The sequence below is a fragment of the Papio anubis genome, chromosome 10 (genome assembly GCF_008728515.1).
Source record: "Papio anubis isolate 15944 chromosome 10, Panubis1.0, whole genome shotgun sequence".
NCBI classification, from domain to species: domain Eukaryota; kingdom Metazoa; phylum Chordata; class Mammalia; order Primates; family Cercopithecidae; genus Papio; species Papio anubis.
Genome location: NC_044985.1, coordinates 95,705,966 through 95,729,653, shown reverse-complemented (window position 1 = coordinate 95,729,653; position 23,688 = coordinate 95,705,966). Strand labels below are relative to the sequence as shown.

General features: G+C 36.0%; 1 protein-coding gene across 10 annotated transcripts in view; it reads left to right on the top strand.

The window, feature by feature from the left end:
- The window catches only part of ERBB4 (erb-b2 receptor tyrosine kinase 4), a 1,175,572-nt gene that overhangs the window by 583,289 nt on the left and 568,595 nt on the right, over nt 1-23,688 (top strand). For all 10 annotated transcript variants that reach the window (XM_021924408.2, XM_021924406.2, XM_021924405.2 and 7 more), the window contains one exon: nt 14,812-14,998. In XM_021924408.2, the coding sequence (XP_021780100.2) occupies nt 14,812-14,998 (187 nt within the window). The remainder of the gene's footprint in view (nt 1-14,811; nt 14,999-23,688) is intronic.

Sequence of the window (23,688 nt, the reverse complement as noted above, 5' to 3'; positions counted from 1 at the left end):
ACACTTTGACATTAGACATATTATTCTCTCTCCCTAAATTGTGCAAATGTTTCCTGCTAACATATTCAGTTCCTACATATGAATAGAGAGAATTTGATAGCAAGGAACACTATGCATATGAAATTGTTTGGTTTCTAATTTCATATATCAATTGGCGAGATGTGAAAAGGCAAGGGACATTTTTATGTCTTTTCTTGTTTTTTTCCACTTGATGGCTTATTTTTATACTGTCATAAGCAAACATTACACAAATACTGAAAACTTCACAAAATGAATACACAGCTTAAGTATTTTGGAAAAGGTATACTCCTTTGTAACTGTCCATCTACATCAAGAAATAGAGCTTTGCTAGCCACCCCAGAAATCCCACTATGTGTATATCCCAATCTCAAATGCTTTTCTCCCCAAAAGTAATCACCATTCTTACTTGTATAGAAATTGCTTTCTTGTGTGTCTTTATAGTTTTGTCACCCGAGAATACATCCCTAGACACAATAGCTTGGTTTTAAAGTATTTTTCTCCAAATTTCCTTTAGAACATTTGACATAAGTTCCTCCTCCTCCTTTTTTCTCTCTTCTTATAATTTACCTATTCAAAGACCTGGGACACTTTTCTGTAGAATTTTCTGAAGGCTAGGTTTTGTTAATTGCATATTCATGATAGAATTCACCATGTTTCTCTGTCTTTTGTACTTCCAACAAATTGGCAGCTGGATCCAGAGACTTTATAATACTCATATTCAGTCTCTTTGATGAAACCTTAGGTGGTGGTGTGTTCATTCAGCGGGAGGCACATAATGTCTTGTTGTTGTCAAGAATGTCAAATGTCTGAGATTTTAGAGTGTTTGCACGCTAACTAGTTAGTCTGTCACTTGTGTTAGCAGAAGACACGAGACTCAATGACACAGCAGTCAGCATGAGCTTCATGTTTACATGGGTTCCCATTGCCCCCGAGGCAAGTCCCATGGAAGTGATTGGAAAGTACAAACAGGTCGATACTGTATCAAAAGATATTTGGGTCACAGTTGCAGAACTCTGAGCTTATGAAACCCCGTTTTTATAAAAAGGGCTGCTAACAAATCTGCCCTCCACCCTAGAAGGATAAACTGTCTTGCTATTCCATTGCTGCTTTCTATACAAACATTCTTGGAAAAAAAAAAAAAAATTCTGAAGAAAAGCTGGTACATGCCATGCAGAAACAATATAGAATTGTCTCCCAACATTATTCTCTATTATTGTGATGTCATTTGCAATTACTAGCCAATGATGCTGAATATCTAGAACCATTAATTCATAAAGACTTTCAGAACGGCAATGCTCTAATTTTTAAAAATAAATATTATTTTTGGGAAAGTTTTAGGTTCATAGAAAAATGTGAATAAAATACAACATTATTATATAGCATATGCTCCATTTCCCCTATTATTTTAACATCTTACATTATTATGGTACACATTTATTACAATTAATGAATCAAAATTGGTTGGTACTAATTTTAAAATTAGTTTCACTTACTCATTGGAACACCTTATAAGACATAGTGCCTGATACAGACTGACATCTAATCCCCAATATGGTAGTATTTGGAGGTGGGGTTTTTGGGAGATGATTAAGTCATAAGAGTAGACTCCTCATGAATGAAATGAGTGACTCTATAAAAAAGAACCTAGAGAGATCCCTTGCCCCTTCTGCTGTGCGAAAACATAGCAAGATACTGGCCTCAAGGAGTGGGCCCTCACAAGACACTCAATTTGCTGATACCTTGATATTGGACTTTCCAGCCTCCAAAACTGTGAGTAACAAATTTCTGGCATTTATGAATCACCCAGTCCATGGTAAATTGCTATAGAAGACCAAACAGACTAAGGCACTACCTTTAATCTGTTATTTCATTACCTGGTGTTACAGTTCATAAAGGAAAAGGATGAATGCTTATTTTCTTTTAGATACATTTTCAGAAAAGTGAATTGGTCTTCTGTTATTGTCCAAAATGAGAAATTGATATCATTTAATATTATTATGAACTCATAGTTTTATATGTATTTTATGGATTATAATCAGTTATAATTATCATTTTTGAAATATAAGTTACCCCATCATTGGCCAGGAAGGGTCTCTTCCAATTGGTTCTTGAACCCTTTTGACATGAACTTAGTAGTTATTGATAGCTTCCTCACTATCTGCTATGATATGATGTTTCAGGCTCATCTTATCTATTTCTTGTCCCATACCTAGAATATGAAATTTCTCCAAGAATTCCTGGTTTCTCTTTCTGTAAAACTATAACTTAAGACCACAATCTAGGTGCAAAATCCCTGTGGGACACTTAACAACCTTTGAGAACTTAGACAATTATCTGTTCCTACAACTTCCTTCTCCAATATTCCTTAGGCAAATTTATCTGCTTCACCCCTGTGTACACACAGAGTGCTGTTGATACCCCCATTATGGTCTTCATTGCTTTCTAATATTCAGAATCTTAATGATGGTTCCATTGTTGCATATTAAACATGTTATTCCTTTGCTCCTTTCCATGTTTGTCTTTCACAGTTGTTGTGAACTACTAAGGAGCCAAGTCATATTTTATACATCTCCATGTCTCCAGAGCAAGGAATAGCTTTGAATATACTACAAGTACAGATTGCTGAATGAATGACACCAAAATAGGCAAATGATGATATTTTAAGAGGATATTTAAAAGTCGAATATATTTTATGTCTTGTAAATAATTTATATGCAGTCTTAGAAGATACTATAATGATTACTTCTCTGTAAAATTCCTATAAAGGGGTAACATAGAGAAAAATGTTTCATAATTAAGTTGTTTACTTGAAAGTACTGAAGACATACACACAAACATAGGCACAAAGTGCATCTCTAAGTAACAATGTCAGAAGAAAAATTCATATTTTTCCAAAATGGAAGGTGCCAATGTATGACCAGAAAATGAGGTAGATTTATAATAAGATTAGATGTTCAATGCATAAAATTTTAAAATAAATGGTTTACTCTTAAAGAAACAAAGATACAGGCATTCACTTGCAAGTTATTGTAAATCTTCCTTGGCAAGCCATCTTTTTCTTAGTGGCAATCTTGTCATTAGACTAAGATTGGAAATGATAAAGGAAGTAACTACCATAAGATTAAGAACCGTGTCTATTTTGCTCGCCACTGTGTCTCCAGCACCTTGAACAATGTTTCTCAAATTGTAGGTGGACAATAAACGGTTGTAGAATAGATAATTGGATGGATGGATGAATAGATGGATGGGTGGATGGATGGATGGATGGGTGAATGAGGGTGAAAGCATAGAGACTTAAAGAATTTTTTGAGGAAGAAAAGTCAAGTGCAAATTTAAAAATACATTTACATTAGGATTGTTTGGTTGTATCTGCATTATTAATTTATGCACAGAATCTCATTTGATTCTATATATCTGTTTGAAAAGGTTCACTAGCACCTAAGAGAAGGCACCTAAGAGAATGCTGATATTAAGACTTTTAGGGTACTTAAAGTACTTTTTTTAAAGCAGATTTTAAAATTATAAATATCTGAATTATGCTGCAGTTACTTTTGAGAAATACTCTTTCTTAGCTAATATTTTTGTCTTAAAGAAACCTTAGAAAGAGAATGTTATTCTCAAATCAAAATGTTAGACCATGTTGCCATGGATAGTACTTTAAACAAGGAAGTAATTGGTACCACTTTTTGAAAAAAATATTTTAAACAGATTGGGATTTTGATCTTGGGAATAAGAGAGATCTTGTTGTTGTTTTAATATTTCCTCCATCACTTTTGTCTATGTGACTTTGGGCAAGTTATTTCACTGTAGTTACTTCATCTATAAAACAGAGGTAATACTCAGAGTGATTTGACCAGTAGGTGACAGAAGACATAAGAATGCCTCACACACTGAAAACACTAATTAATAAGTTAATGTAATTATTTGAAAATTTGTACTATTTGAAGTAGTAAATAGCTACTTAGAAACTTGTGACTTGCATAAGGATACTTAAATAAGAAAAGCATTTAAATTGCTTGTCTACAAGTCCATGGCCTCAATTTTTGTTATATTTGTAGTCCTGATTGTATCCACAGATATCAATAGAATGCCTATTGTGTATGTTTGAATTTAATATTAAGAGCATCATAAGTAACATCAGACCTTGTTGTCACTAGAGGAGATGACTAAAGCAAATATTTGTTTTTTTATAAATTAATTAAGGCTGTGTTTTGTGTTTTTTTATGGCCAAATATTTAGACAGATATTGAAGTGTATCTTGGCAGGCTTGTCAAATCCAAGCCTGATGCTTTGGCTCTCTTATTTCTGAGATTGCTCATCCTTTTCATTTAAAAATAACAACAGACTAGTCACAGAAGCAGTCACCTCTAACTTCTGCATCCTCAAAGGGCATTTCCCATATGCTTTTCAACAGAGGCAGCTGTTTTCAGCCATAATTTCATAGAGGCCCATTTTCTTTCGTTAAATTTTGAATGGGAAACATCACATTTAAAAAAGACCTCAGACATGAAACTGTCACTCTCAATTGTACATTAAAATGCTAGCAAGCAGTTTTCTCATATAAACTTTGGTGATGTATAGTTATTCCTTTAGAAATAGAAAAATGCAGTTTTTAATATGCTGTGCAACACAGGGAACATATTGAAGAAGAGTTCTGGATTCAGAAAAACAATAAAACCTAATACTGAGGGATAGCTATGAGCCAGACCTTTTGTTAAGCAAGTTGTAGAGATAAACTTCTCAAAATAATCCTAGGATTTGGAGACATTAACATCCCCATTTCACAGATAAAGATACTGAGACACAGAAAGGTTAAATAATTTACCCAACATAATACTGCTAAAAGCTAGGATGTGAACTTAGGCAGTGTTTTAGTTTGCTAGGAATGCCATTACAAAGTACCCCAGACTGGGTGGCTTAAACAACAGATATTTATTTTCTCACAATTCTGGAGCTGGAATTATGAGATCAAGGGGTCTCCAGCTTTGGCTTCTTCTGAGATCCCTTTCCTTGGCTTGTAGATGACCAGGTTCTCTCTGGGTCTTCTCGTGGTCTTTTCTGTTGTCATGTCTGTACCCTCATCTTTTCTTCTTTTAAAAAACACTGGTCATATTGGATTAGGGCCCAACTTAATAATCTCAGTTTAGCCTAATTGCCTCTTTAAAAACCCTATCTCCAAATACAGTCCCATTCTGAGGCAGTATGGCTTAGGACTTCAGCATATACATTATGGGAGTTTGGCTGGGCACAATGGCTCACATCTGTCATCCTAGCACTTTGGGAGGCAAAGGCAGGAGTATCACTTGAGGCCAGGAGTTCAAAACCAGCCACAGCAACATAATGAGACCCCAATCTCTACTGGAAAAAAAAATTAGGTTGGTGTGGTGGTGTGTAGCTGTAATCCTAGACACAAGAGTCTGAGGTGGGAGGATCCTTTGAACCCAGGAGTTCAAGACTGCAGTGAGCTGTGATCGCACCACTGCACTCCAGCCTGGGCAATGGAGCAAGAATCTGTCTCATAAACAAAGAAATATATACATGAATAAATTTAGGGAGTGGTCATATTTAGCCAACAATAGACAGTCTGACTGAAGTTATATCTTTATGTACTATGTAGTACCAATTGTTTAATCAATTTTAATATTAAATGTTTGTGCTTATATATTATTTACCATTCCTAACCTTATATTACAAATATTTCCCATAATTGCACTAATGATAATATGATGAAATTGATTATCTTTTGTTGATTCAACTTTTAAGCATTTAGCAGAGATTTTTCCTATTTTGCAGAACAGGAACGTAATATTAAATAATTTGTGCAAGGTAAATAAGTGATGGAGACAGCAGTCAAACTAAGATTGTGAGACTACAGAACCCAAATGTAATCACTAGGCTGCATTATCCTAACCAATTTGGCTCTCTGTGGAGGAGAATACTCATCATCACATGGACAACGTTAATAAACATTACGATGCTTTGATTCAGTACGAAAGTGCCAACAACTAATAATTTCTTTTTACTTCAGCTCTATCTATATCTACACAAAGTTTAATTCAAAGGTTTCCAAACATTCTTGCTATTTTAGCATCTATGCATTGTATCTAATTTCAGTTAAAAGTCAATTCCCCAAATCATTGGAGCTTAATGTGTTTATCTGATAGGAAAAAAATGAACTCAATATTATATTTTAAATAGTTATTAAAGATTATTAAAATGTCTATTTGAAATCCAGGCTTCAAAATATAAGCCTCCCTGTATAAATATGTAGAAAACGAATAAACACACACACATACACACACACACACACACGCACTTTAGAGATGATAGAATCTTCGACTTATGAAGTTTTTGAAATACGTACACTTACAATTGAAATTTTGTGTGATTATGTAGGTGAATCTGCCAAAGCTTCCAACTTAGTCTGTGTAATCTGTTAAAAAGAAACACTTTAGACAAATTAAATTTGACCGAGTTTATTTAAGAAAAGAATGTTCATGAATTGGGCAGCACTCAGATCAGGAGTGGTTCAGAGATCCCCACCCAGCAATGTGAGCAGGCAGAATTCATAGATGGACAAGTAAGTATTATGCAGAAACAGTTTAAATTGTTACAGCTTAGCATTTGCCTTATTTAGACATAATGTGATCAATTGGTAGCCTGTGATTGACTGAGGCCTCTCTGCTATGATTGGCTGAGATTCAGCTACTTGTTATAAGAATATACTCTTAACTTAGTTTGCAGTGTGTTTACTAATTAGGTCACAGTTTGCTGCATAGAAATTCAAGTTACAGAGACAACTTTGGATCAATTTAATTTAATTTTACAAACCTAACGCCTGTGTAATAAGTCTATGATACAGGAATATAGTCTTGATAAGGTCAGGAGACGAAGAATCAACTGGGAATGTAGAGATTTGAATGGGGACGATTAACTCTCCACCCAGCTCAGGAAAATATAAAGGACAAAAAATATATATGGTTAATTCTAGGGAGGTGAGCTAAGTAGTCCTTTTCTCAATGGAACTCAAGGTGTTCACTGCTAAGAAGTCATGGGTTGAGAGCTGGCCAAGTGGCCAGTGATGATTGAAATGGCCTGCAGATTCTTAGAAAGTAGAACTCATAGCAACACTAGCACCAAAGAGACTAGCTGGAAATGGCTGAAAATTAGCAGTTTGTTGGGATGACCTGATCAGGTTTCCTACCTCTTGAGTATTATTTCATGCTGTGTATAATTAGTATGAATTCTACTCTACTCCAGTCAGTATATGACATTTCACATTATTTTTGTTTTTTCAAATCTAATTAGATAAGACTTTGAGTCCCTCCTTGCCAGGAGTATTAAGTAATACTTGGAGTGTTAAGAACAATGGGAAAAATGAAAGCAGAATTCCAAAGCAAACATACTAGTTCTACAAGCAGCAGGGATATGTAGTGTTTGCTCTGTGTTTATTAATGTGTTTTTATTCTGGTAAACTTTTTAATACTATGTCATAGTTAAGAATGTTTTCTGCTTTAGATATTCTCAGACGTGCTGTGAAGGGCAGGGACAGAAATTAATTGCCTAGGGAAATTTAATGGAAGGCTTTACTGATAGAGAGGCTACAATTTGCTACTACATTTGTCACCGTCAGAAAACACATAAATTCTGCAGTCATTACCAGCAGAAGGGACTTTCTAATACCCCCCACCTACCACCGTAGTTCTCTGTTCCCTACTCTTCTCTGTGATACTACAGGTTTATTTGACTTCAAGACCTTAGGTAATCAACATTATATTTGTTGATTCTTATCTGATGAAATATATTACTATTTTTGTGGATAGTATCTAATTGTGTATGAGTTCTTAAGACACTGGAGTAGAAGTTAAGAATTTGGATATTTTTGACTGATTACAGAAGGTTTTAACAAAAACGGATAGGTATATTTTAAAAGAGATGCTAATTTTAAAGAAATGTAATAAACATGGATTTGATGCATAATTTTAGTAGGAAAAAATCTGGGAATTTTTCTAACTATGTAAAAAGTATGTAAAAAGTTTTACATACGTAGGTAGGAACACATAATTACTTTTAATGTGCATAAAATCATTCCTAAACACTTACTAAATATTTAGGAATTGTGTGGTACTGTAATCACTTTAATCTTAAGGTAAATGAAGGAACATTTAAGGAACTAGTCTTCATTTCTATTAAGGATCAATTTTTTTTAAAAGGTAACTAAGAAGAAAAGAATTAGGGATTTATGTCAAATACAGAAAAAAATTAAAAACTGTTAAAAGAGTTGTGGAATGAAGCATAAATTTAGAAATAGTGAAGACTGACTTTTCTGAAATGATCTAGAGGTAAAAGGATAACCCGGGGAGCCAGCACAGTCTTATCTAATCTTTGATTGAGGGACATCCATTGATAATTCCAGATTTATAACTGCAGATTTCACATTGTCTCTAAAATATTATGCAGGAGAAATGGTTATAAAATTTCTTGTCATTTTTAAAAATCATGATTTTTTTTTTCCTGGACTTACTGCTAATATGGTATAGGAAGTTAATTTTTTTGTGTTCCATATCTTTTGATTTCACTCATCAAATGTCTTAAAGCAAAACAAATTGTCCCTTGAGTTAGAAGAGTTTTGAATCATTCAAGGCTTTAATAATATCCGATTGTATTTACTACTTGAACAAAGCAACTATAGAAGCCAACATTGACAATGAAAATCAATCAGTTTTACTGAGCAGAAGCTTACACCATGAGGAGGAAGATATATCTTTAGGAGGGTATTCACTCTTTGGTTGACAAAATAGGCAGAATTTCTAGAACTAAACTGTTACTGAGCCAGAACCAGAGTCAGCATTTTGTCTTTGCTAGGGCATTCTTTTTTTTTTTTTCTTTCTTTTTTTTTTTGAGAAAAACCTTTATTTGATATCAAAGACATCGCCAGTAACTCAGAAATTAGATTTTATTTTATTTTGTTTACTTTTTTATTATATTTTAAGTTCTGGGGTACATGTGCAGAACGTGCAGTTTTGTTACATAGGTGTACACGTGCCATGGTGGTGTGCTGCACCCATCAACCTGTCACCTACATTAGGTATTTCTCCTAATGCTCTCCCTCCCCTAGGGCATTCTTATAATTTCTGTTTACTACTGTGGTCCTTGTACATAAATCATGATTGTGTTGTTCAAACAATGTTTTGTTTTAGTAGCAAGTTCATAAAATTATTTTCCATGGGAAATGATGTCTAAAAAGACCTTAAGCATTGCTTTCCACTTTTCGATTCCATTCCATTTCATAGCTATTATTAAATTTAGGGCTATAATATACACACATAAAGTATAAGGAACTGTTTCTGAAATTTAGGAATAAATTGCAAATTGCATAAGCAAGATATAAATGTACCAAAGGTTACATAACAGAGAGATTAAAAGCAGCAGTTCTTACATAATGATATTATAATTTTTTTTCTGCTCAGATTGTCCACAGGCAGTTCATCTTCCTGGCTATTATCAGAGATAATATTTGTAATACTTAGCATCTGTTAAATACTTACTATTGGTCAGCCAGTTTTCTTATATCTTCTAACCCATATTATGGTTCTATAATAGAAATATTGGTATCTTTTTTAAAGATGAAGAAACTGAGGCTCAATAAGATTAAGCAAACTGATCGAAGCCACAAAGTTAGCAAGCACAAAGGCTAGGTTTGGAGTCCAGCTTTGCCTGGCAGACAAGCTCACATTTCCTACCATTATACTTTCCCATAAATAAGTCCATATGTTTAAAAGTTGTTTTTATTTTCTTAAAATTTTCTAAAACAGTGGAAAATGTTGTGCTACTCAGATTTTTTCTGATAGCTGAAAGGTGAGGAACAATGGATGACTAACATGATTGTGTGGCCTTATCAGACATTATAACATGTAATTTACACTTCTAGATATCTCTTCACTTTTTATCCAGATCTGCCAATATTGGCTCAAACCACTTTATTTACTCTTTTTCATCATTAAATACTCCTATCATTATTAACTCCTTTCCTTTAATTGTTTTTATTTGTAATCAGTACACATGGCTCATGATCTGCCCTGGAGTTTCCTTTTGAGATGTTTCAAGATATTAGTTCACAGAAAGACTATAAGAATAGAGAAAATGTGACTATGAATACCAAAAAGCAGAGACCAAAATAAGGCAGGATGTGTTCTTTTAGGTATAAGAATTTTGTATTTATCTCCTGTAACTCTTTTTTAAAATGCTTCAGTTCCATGTGTCCCTCTACATACAAAAGATTAGAGCAACACATCTTGGGTTGAGAGATTTGCTATGATATTTTTTTTCTATTATTTACATTATTTTTCTGGGTCGGAGAAAGGGGTGTAAGAAATAAATAAATAGGATCCTCACTATCATTATCATAAAATAATTTACTATGGACCAACTTATGGGTGGCCTTATTCAAAACGACTTGGACATACATTCTCAGCATTAACATGGAATGATGTCCAGAGTTCACATAATAAAAAGATATTTGTTAGGCTAATGCTTAGTTATGCATACTATTTTGCAAGGGTGATAAACAGAATGAATAATGACAGAGACTTATTTTGGATACTGGAATCTCAGTTATAACAGCAAATCCCTCCAGTTCTAGAATCTGTACAAGGGAGTACCTATTGCTTGTAATCTGACCTTCCATGAAGATAAGACACATGTCTCTAAGAATAATATAATACACACCCTGGAATGAGAAGTATATAAATATTACAACACAATTAATTCAAATATAAATATATTTAGTAATATGCAAATACAAAGATGTTCTTAGTTATATTTTACTTTTTCTGGTAGATAAGAGCACTTGAAGCATCCTCTTCTGCATTCGTTAGTCCTTCTTTATGTGTTCAGCATTTTTCTTGGTTCATAACTATCACACATTCTAGAGCCCTTATTATTTGCAAGTTATTTGCAGCTTGTGGTAATATGTGATCCAAATGCCATCCCAAGTGACACTGAAAAATTACTAATGATGTTACTCTTTTACAAATAAACCTCTTCTTTTACCCAAGTATGCTTCATCTGTGTTTTCTCTGTTGATATTATAAATGTGTTTCTCCATCTCGAGATAAACCAATGGCTTTTTACAGTTTTTGATAAGAAGAGTCACTTCCTGAGTGGGATGGAAGCTAATGATAAGTCTGTTTTGGAATGATGGATCTTACGACATGTTGTAGGCAAAAGAGTTATAATACATCCTCCATCACCACATTTATCATTGTGACCTAGATCACTAAATAATTATTGTATACACATTGAAAGAAAACTTTGTGATAATGAATGAAAGAATTTTACTTTTTAGACCATACAATGTCAGAATGTATTATAGTCTCTCTTGAAGAGACTATAAATAGTATAGGGGTAGATATACTATTAAATAGTGTAAATAAATAGGGGTAGATAAGGGCACTCAAAGAGGTAACAGTTCAACCATTAGAACGGTGTTTGAAGGAGGAATTATAGAGCCCTAGAGCCCGACTTTTCCAGGTGGTGCAATTTTAAACAAATTACTGTGTACAAACAATGCATATCACTGGTGAGTTTCACCACTCTTTTCTATTGTGCTAGGCATTTATCTCTTCACTCCAAGAAACTCACTGTCTTAGGAGTACTCATAGTGGCTTAGAGTTCCCAATTTGATGCCAGATATGAGTAATTCCATGTATCCCTTGCCTATTCCTCTCCACTTTTGCTCCATTAGGATTCTACTCTTCTATTGATTATTTATAGTATGCTTATTCCTAAGAATTATGAGAGTGGGGTGAAAGAGTCTGAATAGAGGTCCACATATTTTATTGTTTATTGTAAACCAACTAGAGATTACTAAATAAAATGTTATATTTTCCCATTTTGACAGACATATCTTTATAACAACCTGGATGGCCAGGTACAATGTTAGAACTTTTGGAGTCCTCAGGAATATGTTGGCATGGAGAGAAATGGCTCCAGTCTGCAGTCTCTCCTCCATCCACTTCTAGCATATATTGTGAGAGGTCTTACATGCAAGTTCTTGGACACTCTAGCCTACATGTCCAGGATCTGTATAGTTTCCCATCACACATTGACACCTGGACCTCCCATTCCTTCCTAAATATATGCACACGGGTGGCACAATCTGCTGTCTGGGGATTGAACTGGGGAAGATGACATTACAGTTTCTAGATAAAGACTTGGGGTTATTTGCAAAGGAAATTCTGGGATCACAGGGTCTGGAAGGGGAGAGTGCAGAATCTAAATGAGCCTTTTTCTTCACTCCACAGACTTTGTACAGTTGGGAAGGATGTGGTCAGAGAAGGACAAGAGTGATACTTGTTGGTTTACTGCCACTCTCCTAGTCACATGAGACACATAAGTTAACAGACCACAGTGCTTGACCTTATAGGGCTATATTCTGGGAAAAAGAGAGACAGATTACCAATACTAAATCTAATAAATGTATGAATGATATAATATGGTAGAAGGTAAGAAGTAGTGGGGAAAATATGAGAATTGAAGCAGGTAGAAGTGTAGGGGCTACGGTGTTAAACAGGTTTATCAGGGTTGGCCTCAACTGAGAAGGAGATATTTGAACAAAAACTTGAAGGTAGTGAGGGAGTTGGCCAAGAAGATAACAAGATGAAAGGAAACTCAGATTTTTAAGGGCATAATGCACAATTTAAGGTAGAACTATAATTTCCATGTGAAAGAGAACTGATGACTAGATCATATACTGTAGTTCTGTCTAATAGAATTGTAAGGCCATAGAATTTAAAATGTTTGTTTTGCCACCATACGAAAGTAAAAAGAAACAACTGATATTAACTTTAATAATACATTTTATTTAACTCAATTTATCTCAAATGTTATCATTTCATCATATAATCTTCAAAATCCAGAGTGTATTTTGTACTTACAGCACATCTAAATTTAGACCAACTACACTTCAATTGCTCACTAGCCACATATGGCTAGTGGTTATTGCACTGAACGGCATGAATATTTGGATGCATCAGTAAAAGGATTTTGTCTGTTACTCTGAGTGACTTAGGAGATGTTTCAGAGTTTTAAACATTGAAGTGTTGTAATTTGATTTATGTCTTTAAAATACCTTGGCTAGCCTGAATTTAGAATACACCATAAGGATCAGGAATAGACACAGGGAGACCTATTGCAATAATCTAGATGAGGAATGATGATGGCTCAGGTGGGAGCCATGGATGACATAAAAAGTAGTTGAATTTCCGATCATTCTGAACATAGAACAAATAGTATGGATCACACTCGGGGTGTCAGAGGAGAGTCAAAGATGACTGAAATTTTGGCCTGATAGCCAGAAAAGATGGAAAAACCTTAACTGAGATGAGGAAGGCTGCCAGAGGGGTGAGGGAAGAAAGGAGTTCAGCCATTGATAGGTGTATCTGAAAAGCACACTAGACATCCAAGTAAGGATGGTTAGTAAACAGTTGGGTATAAATCTGGAGTTTGGGAAAGTATAGAGATAAATGTTTGGAGATCACCAACTTTGAAACTGAATAAGATCACCAAGGGAGTGAGAATAGACAGAGGTGGGAAAAAAGTACCAAAAACTGAGCCTTGGAGCATCTGAAATGAAAGGAGTTAGTTAGAATAACATGAAATTGGTGTTAAAATAACACTAAATACTTGAGTGTTTTTGTATCATTTTTAGTTTTTTTTTTAATTCTGACAATTATTTATCATCATTTTATCAAAAAACTTAATATTTAGCTGCAACTCAGGCTTTCTTCATGACAGTTTTGCTTTAAAATGTCTCACAAACCCTCAAATAATTAACTCATTATACATGAGTAAATTTAAACAGTGGGCAGTAAAAATTAAAAATGTGGTTGGAATGAATTTATAGCCAACAAGTAGTTGTTTTTTTTTTTGTTGTTTGTTTGTTTGTTGTTTGTTTTTTTTTTTTGAGATAGAGTCTTGCTCTGTCGCCAGGCTAGAGTTCAGTGGTGCAATCTTGGCTCACTGCAACCTCCGCCTCCTGGGTTCAAGTGATTCTCCTGCCTCAACCTCCCAAGTAGCTGGGACGACAGGCGCCTGCCACCACACCGGCTAATTTTTTGTAATTTTAGTAGAGATGGGGTTTCACCATGTTGGCCAGAATGGTCTCGATCTCTTGACCTCATGATCCTCTCGCTTCGGCCTCCCAAAGTGCTGGGATTACAGGTGTGAGCCACCGCGCCCGGCCACAACAGTTTGTTTTTAATACATGTCGTTTATGTTTGTGTTCCCTGGAGATGTACAGGGCAATTGTTATTTGATAAATATAGCACTAACCACCAATAAAGCCTTTTTAAATCTATCCTACAATTTACAAACTAACATGGCTTTGTTTTACTTATGCTCACCAATTTGCTTTTTCATGTAAAGTCTCTGAGTGATAGTTGTGTGTCCTTAACTTATTGTAGTCTGTTGATAAGCAAGACCTTTATTCATTTAACTATATTCAAATCTCAGGTATGAAGAAGGTCTCATAAACAAAATCCATTATTTTACTATAAGCACATTCATAACTGTTGAAAAGAACTACAACATGTAGTTCAAATGAGATTTTAACCCTTTGTGATCTTTTTTATGAAGCCAATGATTTAGAATATGATACGGAAAATAATGTATTAAGCTAAAAACTGAAAATTAGAGTTTAATAACTCATTTTAATCTAAATTGCTACATATACATAGTGACAAATTAGTTTTATAACACAGACAATTGTTTGTGTTTGTGTCTTTTCAGTCTGTTCGAGAAGTCACAGGCTACGTGTTAGTGGCTCTTAATCAGTTTCGTTACCTGCCTCTGGAGAATTTACGCATTATTCGTGGAACGAAACTTTATGAGGATCGATATGCCTTGGCAATATTTTTAAACTACAGAAAAGATGGAAACTTTGGACTTCAAGAACTTGGATTAAAGAACTTGACAGGTAAGGAATATATACATAATGGCAGATATGCTTTAATTATCAATATAAGGCAATGTACACAAAAATGTATATGTAGGGTTACTGTCACATTTGTTACATTAAGGAACACTCTAAGGCATTTAAATATCAGTGATTTATTCATTTTATGAGCGATGATGCCCCGTGATGCCCTTGTTTTTGTTTATAGATTTTGTAAGTGCAGTGTGAAGGATACCATAATACTGTATCTCAGCTGAACAGGAGTAAACTCTGGAAATGCTCTGTAACTGAAAACTGAGATATGAAACATGCTGTGTTTGGTGGTTTCAGGTGAACAGTGGACCATATCATCAAATCTTTGCAGTAATGCAATAACGAATAGAGCTTAGTAATACCCAAGCTATTATATCTGTTTCCATGAATCTTTAGTTTTCTGCACAATCACCTTATTTTTGGAAAATATATCTAATTTATACAGTTTTGATTTCTCTTATTCAGTAGCTCACTAAATGCCATCAGCAATTCTTTCTCAGAATACTTCAATAACATCAGATCATCAGAGTAGTTTTTTCTCATTAAGATTGGAAATATATGATGTAAGCAACCTAAAATTATCATCCTTCTATGAAAAACACTCAATAGGAATTTATTTTGTAAGCTGGTTCTTGCCATCCCACTGTTACTTTTCAGTTCGCATAGCTCAGAGTATGTAAAAGTCCTTGTAGGAGGCTTTTTGGTATAATGGTTCTAATCATGAATTTTATTCATGCATACCTGTAATCAAAATGAACTGATTACTGAGATTGCACCATTGCTCTCCACCCTGGGCGACAAGAGTGAAATGCCATCTCAATAAATAAATAAATAAATTTTAAAAATAAAAGGTAATTAGTGAATAATTAGTACCTCACTGTGGGATAAAGGAGTTTTCACTTTTAATTTACTATAAATTAATATAATCAATATATTTTGCCTCCAAACATGTAGTGGTTTTATATGTACTTTGAGTCCAATAAATAGTCCAAATAATTCTTGACATTGAAATATTAAACAGTTTAGAGATATGGCCTTAAAATATAACAAAAAGTAAGATGAATATTGTCAGAATATTGAAATCATTTGTTTCTTATATTTGAAGTAGATATTAAATTTATAGTTTTAAGTTAGACATAGCTTCATAGTTAGCCAGACATGTGAGATAAAATTGGGATATTTTGGGTGAAGAAAGGAATACTGATTGTGTTATTTATTTTGGACATGATTGCTATAGAGTTGATGAAATAATGGTGAATGCAAATTGTTCAGAATTTATAGATTCCTTCATCAACATTTTCACTTTTATTTCTTTCAAAGATAGTTTTCTTACTGAAGAATGGAGTTTTTTTACTAAATTACTACTTATATAGAAATAATGATAGGAGAAAGAATTTTGGAAATGAAATGTGTAGAGAACAATTGAGTGATTGAAATTAGGGATCTAAAAATACTGTAATACGATCCAGTTAAAACCTGCATAGGAAGCATTGTGTTTTCATCATGATTTCCTTCTGAATATATTAAAGAAAAAAATTGAATAAGTTGCTTCTCAAACTTTTTATAATACTTGAATCTTGTTATTATTCCATAAGATGTGCTGTTTGAGGAATCTTTCCACATAGAGAATTTGTCTTTAAATAGTTCCCTTATTTATTTTCACATTTAATACCAGTACTACTAAATTATTAAAACAGAGTTATTTAATCCATCAAAATTATGCCACATTTAAACATACTTCATAGTGAGTATGTGCATAACTTGTATTACTTAAGATTGTGACAGTTGTTCAACTTGCGCGTACCAAAATATAACACTATTATTTCTTTTTTTTTTTTTTTTTTTTTGTCATTTTTTTGCTATTTTATTTATTTATTTATTTATTTATTTATTTATTTATTATTATTATACTGTAAGTTGTAGGGTACATGTGCATAATGTGCAGGTTTGTTACATATGTATACTTGTGCCTTGTTGGTGTGCTGCACCCATCAACTCGTCATTTACATCAGGTATAACTCCCAATGCAATCCCTCCCCCCTCCCCCCTCCCCATGATAGGCCCCGGTGTGTGATGTTCCCCTTCCCGAGTCCAAGTGATCTCATTGTTCAGTTCCCACCTATGAGTGAGAACATGCGGTGTTTGGTTTTCTGTTCTTGTGATAGTTTGCTAAGAATGATGGTTTCCAGCTGCATCCATGTCCCTACAAAGGACGCAAACTCATCCTTTTTTATGGCTGCATAGTATTCCATGGTGTATATGTGCCACATTTTCTTAATCCAATCTGTCACTGATGGACATTTGGGTTGATTCCAAGTCTTTGCTATTGTGAATAGTGCTGCAATAAACATACGTGTGCATGTGTCTTTATAGCAGCATAATTTATAATCCTTTGGGTATATCCCCAGTAATGGGATGGCTGGGTCATATGGTACATCTAGTTCTAGATCCTTGAGGAATCGCCATACTGTTTTCCATAATGGTTGAACTAGTTTACAATCCCACCAACAGTGTAAAAGTGTTCCTATTTCTCCACATCCTCTCCAGCACCTGTTGTTTCCTGACTTTTTAATGATTGCCATTCTAACTGGTGTGAGATGGTATCTCATTGTGGTTTTGATTTGCATTTCTCTGATGGCCAGTGATGATGAGCATTTTTTCATGTGTCTGTTGGCTGTATGAATGTCTTCTTTTGAGAAATGTCTGTTCATATCCTTTGCCCACTTTTTGATGGGGTTGTTTGTTTTTTTCTTGTAAATTTGTTTGAGTTCTTTGTAGGTTCTGGATATTAGCCCTTTGTCAGATGAGTAGATTGCAAAAATGTTCTCCCATTCTGTAGGTTGCCTGTTCACTCTGATGGTAGTTTCTTTTGCTGTGCAGAAGCTCTTTAGTTTAATGAGATCCCATTTGTCAATTTTGGCTTTTGCTGCCGTTGCTTTTGGTGTTTTAGACATGAAGTCTTTGCCCATGCCTATGTCCTGAATGGTACTACCTAGGTTTTCCTCTAGGATTTTTATGGTATTAGGTCTAACATTTAAGTCTCTAATCCATCTTGAATTAATTTTCGTATAAGGAGTAAGGAAAGGATCCAGTTTCAGCTTTCTACTTATGGCTAGCCAATTTTCCCAGCACCATTTATTAAATAGGGAATCCTTTCCCCATTTCTTGTTTCTCTCAGGTTTGTCAAAGATCAGATGGCTGTAGATGTGTGGTATTATTTCTGAGGACTCTGTTCTGTTCCATTGGTCTATATCTCTGTTTTGGTACCAGTACCATGCTGTTTTGGTTACTGTAGCCTTGTAGTATAGTTTGAAGTCAGGTAGCGTGATGCCTCCAGCTTTGTTCTTTTGACTTAGGATTGTCTTGGAGATGCGGGCTCTTTTTTGGTTCCATATGAACTTTAAAGCAGTTTTTTCCAATTCTGTGAAGAAACTCATTGGTAGCTTGATGGGGATGGCATTGAATCTATAAATTACCTTGGGCAGTATGGCCATTTTCACGATATTGATTCTTCCTATCCATGAGCATGGTATGTTCTTCCATTTGTTTGTGTCCTCTTTTATTTCAGTGAGCAGTGGTTTGTAGTTCTCCTTGAAGAGGTCCTTTACATCCCTTGTAAGTTGGATTCCTAGGTATTTGATTCTCTTTGAAGCAATTGTGAATGGAAGTTCATTCATGATTTGGCTCTCTGTTTGTCTGTTACTGGTGTATAAGAATGCTTGTGATTTTTGCACATTAATTTTGTATCCTGAGACTTTGCTGAAGTTGCTTATCAGCTTAAGGAGATTTTGGGCTGAGACAATGGGGTTTTCTAAATATACAATCATGTCATCTGCAAACAGGGACAATTTGACTTCTTCTTTTCCTAACTGAATACCCCTGATTTCTTTCTCTTGCCTAATTGCCCTAGCCAGAACTTCCAACACTATGTTGAATAGGAGTGGTGAGAGAGGGCATCCCTGTCTTGTGCCAGTGTTCAAAGGGAATTTTTCCAGTTTTTGCCCATTCAGTATGATATTGGCTGTGGGTTTGTCATAAATAGCTCTTATTATTTTGAGGTACGTTCCATCAATACCGAATTTATTGAGCGTTTTTAGCATGAAGGGCTGTTGAATTTTGTCAAAAGCCTTTTCTGCATCTATTGAGATAATCATGTGGTTCTTGTCTTTGGTTCTGTTTATATGCTGGATTATGTTTATTGATTTGCGAATGTTGAACCAGCCTTGCATCCCAGGGATGAAGCCCACTTGATCATGGTGGATAAGCTTTTTGATGTGTTGTTGAATCCGGTTTGCCAGTATTTTATTGAGGATTTTTGCATCGATGTTCATCAGGGATATTGGTCTAAAATTCTCTTTTTTTGTTGTGTCTCTGCCAGGCTTTGGTATCAGGATGATGTTGGCCTCATAAAATGAGTTAGGGAGGATTCCCTCTTTTTCTATTGATTGGAATAGTTTCAGAAGGAATGGTACCAACTCCTCCTTATACCTCTGGTAGAATTCAGCTGTGAATCCATCTGGTCCTGGACTTTTTTTGGTTGGTAGGCTATTAATTGTTGCCTCAATTTCAGAGCCTGCTATTGGTCTATTCAGGGATTCAACTTCTTCCTGGTTTAGTCTTGGAAGAGTGTAAGTGTCCAGGAAATTATCCATTTCTTCTAGATTTTCCAGTTTATTTGCGTAGAGGTGTTTATAGTATTCTCTGATGGTAGTTTGTATTTCTGTGGGGTCGGTGGTGATATCCCCTTTATCATTTTTAATTGCGTCGATTTGATTCTTCTCTCTTTTCTTCTTTATTAGTCTTGCTAGTGGTCTGTCAATTTTGTTGATCTTTTCAAAAAACCAACTCCTGGATTCATTGATTTTTTGGAGGGTTTTTTGTGTCTCTATCTCCTTCAGTTCTGCTCTGATCTTAGTTATTTCTAGCCTTCTGCTAGCTTTCGAATGTGTTTGCTCTTGCTTCTCTAATTCTTTTAATTGCGATGTTAGAGTGTCAATTTTAGATCTTTCCTGCTTTCTCTTGTGGGCATTTAGTGCTATAAATTTCCCTCTACACACTGCTTTAAATGTGTCCCAGAGATTCTGGTATGTTGTATCTTTGTTCTCATTGGTTTCAAAGAACATCTTTATTTCTGCCTTCATTTCGTTATGTACCCAGTAGTCATTCAGGAGCAGGTTGTTCAGTTTCCATGTAGTTGAGCGGTTTTGATTGAGTTTCTTAGTCCTGAGTTCTAGTTTGATTGCACTGTGGTCTGAGAGACAGTTTGTAATAATTTCTGTTCTTGTACATTTGCTGAGGAGTGCTTTACTTCCAATTACGTGGTCAATTTTGGAATAAGTACGATGTGGTGCTGAGAAGAATGTATATTCTGTTGATTTGGGGTGGAGAGTTCTATAGATGTCTATTAGGTCTGCTTGCTGCAGAGATGAGTTCAATTCCTGGATATCCTTGTTAACTTTCTGTCTCGTTGATCTGTCTAATGTTGACAGTGGAGTGTTGAAGTCTCCCATTATTATTGTATGGGAGTCTAAGTCTCTTTGTAAGTCTCTAAGGACTTGCTTTATGAATCTGGGTGCTCCTGTATTGGGTGCATATATATTTAGGATAGTTAGCTCTTCCTGTTGAATTGATCCCTTGACCATTATGTAATGGCCTTCTTTGTCTCTTTTGATTTTTGATGGTTTAAAGTCTGTTTTATCAGAGACTAGTATTGCAACCCCCGCTTTTTTTTGTTCTCCATTTGCTTGGTAAATCTTCCTCCATCCCTTTATTTTGAGCCTATGTATGTCTCTGCGTGTGAGATGGGTCTCCTGAATACAGCAGACTGATGGGTCTTGACTCTTTATCCAGTTTGCCAGTCTGTGTCTTTTAATTGGAGCATTTAGTCCATTTACATTTAAGGTTAAGATTGTTATGTGTGAACTTGATCCTGCCATTATGATATTAACTGGTTATTTTGCTCATTAGTTGATATAGTTTCTTCCTAGCCTCGATGGTCTTTACATTTTGGCATGTTTTTGAGATGGCTGGTACCGGTTGTTCCTTTCCATGTTTAGTACTTCCTTCAGGGTCTCTTGTAAGGCAGGCCTAGTGGTGACAAAATCTCTAAGCATTTGCTTATCTGTAAAGGATTTTATTTCTCCTTCACTTATGAAACTTAGTTTGGCTGGATATGAAATTCTGGGTTTAAAATTCTTTTCTTTAAGAATGTTGAATATTGGCCCCCACTCTCTTCTGGCTTGGAGAGTTTCTGCCGAGAGATCTGCTGTGAGTCTGATGGGCTTCCCTTTGTGGGTAACCCGACCTTTCTCTCTGGCTGCCCTTAAGATTTTTTCCTTCATTTCAACTTTGGTGAATCTGGCAATTATGTGTCTTGGAGTTGCTCTTCTCGAGGAGTATCTTTGTGGCGTTCTCTGTATTTCCTGGATTTGAATGTTGGCCTGCCCTACTAGGTTGGGGAAGTTCTCCTGGATGATATCCTGAAGAGTGTTTTCCAACTTGGTTCCATTTTCCCCCTCACTTTCAGGCACCCCAATCAGACGTAGATTTGGTCTTTTTACATAATCCCATACTTCTTGCAGGCTTTGTTCATTTCTTTTTCTTCTTTTTTCTTTTGGTTTCTCTTCTCACTTCATTTCATTCATTTGATCCTCAATCGCTGATACTCTTTCTTCCAGTTGATCGAGTCGGTTACTGAAGCTAGTGCATTTGTCACGTATTTCTCGTGTCATGCTTTTCATCTCTTTCATTTCGTTTATGACCTTCTCTGCATTAATTAGTCTAGCCGTCAATTCTTCCACTTTTTTTTCAAGATTTTTAGTTTCTTTGCGCTGGGTACGTAATTCCTCCTTTAGCTCTGAGAAATTTGATGGACTGAAGCCTTCTTCTCTCATCTCGTCAAAGTCATTCTCCGTCCAGCTTTGATCCGTTGCTGGCGATGAGCTGCGCTCCTTTGCCGGGGGAGATGCGCTCTTGTTTTTTGAATTTCCAGCTTTTCTGCCCTGCTTTTTCCCCATCTTTGTGGTTTTATCTGCCTCTGGTCTTTGATGATGGTGATGTACTGATGGGGTTTTGGTGTAGGTGTCCTTCCTGTTTGATAGTTTTCCTTCTAACAGTCAGGACCCTCAGCTGTAGGTCTGTTGGAGATTGCTTGAGGTCCACTCCAGACCCTGTTTGCCTGGGTATCAGCAGCAGAGACTGCAGAAGATAGAATATTTCTGAACAGCAAGTGTACCTGTCTGATTCTTGCTTTGGAAGCTTCCTCTCAGGGGTGTACTCCACCCTGTGAGGTGTGGGGTGTCAGACTGCCCCTAGTGGGGGACGTCTCCCAGTTAGGCTACTCAGGGGTCAGGGACCCGCTTGAGCAGGGAGTCTGTCCCTTCTCAGATCTCAACCTCCGTGTTGGGAGATCCACTGCTCTCTTCAAAGCTGTCAGACAGAGTCGTTTGGGTCTGCAGAGGTATCTGCTGCTTTGTTATTGTTTACTGTGCCCTGCCCCCAGAGGTGGAGTCTACAGAGACAGGCAGGTTTCCTTGAGCTGCTGTGAGCTCCACCCAGTTCGAGCTTCCCAGCAGCTTTGTTTACCTACTTAAGCCTCAGCAATGGCGGGCGCCCCTCCCCCAGCCTCGCTGCTGCCTTGCCGGTAGATCACAGACTGCTGTGATAGCAATGAGGGAGGCTCCGTGGGTGTGGGACCCTCCCAGCCAGGTGTGGGATATGATCTCCTGGTGTTCCTGTTTGCTCAAAGCGCAGTATTGGGGTGGGAGTTACCCGATTCTCCAGGTGTTGTGTGTCTCAGTTCCCCTGGCTAGGAAAAGGGATTCCCTTCCCCCTTGCGCTTCCCAGGTGAGGCAATGCCTCGCCCTGCTTCAGCTCTCACTGGTCGGGCTGCAGCAGCTGACCAGTACCGATCTGCCGGCACTCCCCAGTGAGATGAACCCAGTACCTCAGTTGAAAATGCCGAAATCACCGGTCTTCTGTGTCGCTGGCGCTGGGAGTTGAAGACTGGAGCTGCTCCTATTCGGCCATCTTGCTCCGCCCCCCAACACTATTATTTCAAGAGTATTATTATTCACTTTGCATGGAAGCTGTTATATTTTCTTTTGCCATAGTACAAATGGATAATTAATAAGTGATTAAGAAAATGAGCTGATTGTTTAGAAAAATAGATACTCATTCAAAGGTATTAATTTCTTTGAGTGTGAATTGAAGAAAGTGCAACAAAATGGTAGAAATTTAGGCTAATATGGACATTTTTCAGATATTTTATTTATTAGGTGGTTGACTGCTATATGCCAAAATTATTCTGTAAGGGAGACAGTCTAAGGTCATTGAACTTTAGATATTCTGATCGATAGTGTTACTCCAATTGTGAGAATCAGAAGTTACACGGACGCATGATTGTGTTTGTGTGCAAGAATATGCAAGAAATGACAGAAGACACCTAACTGTTCACATGAAGAAGAATATGGGATAAAATTTACTCTATGGCAAAATCTTAAAAGGCTAAATGTTCTAGGTAACCCTATTAAAGCAACAAACAAGTGTCATAATTAAGTTCAGGTAAGATTTTTTTTTTTTTTTTTTTTTTTTTTTTTTGAGACGGAGTCTCGCTGTGTCGCCCAGGCTGGAGTGCAGTGGCCGGATCTCAGCTCATTGCAAGCTCCGCCTCCCGGGTT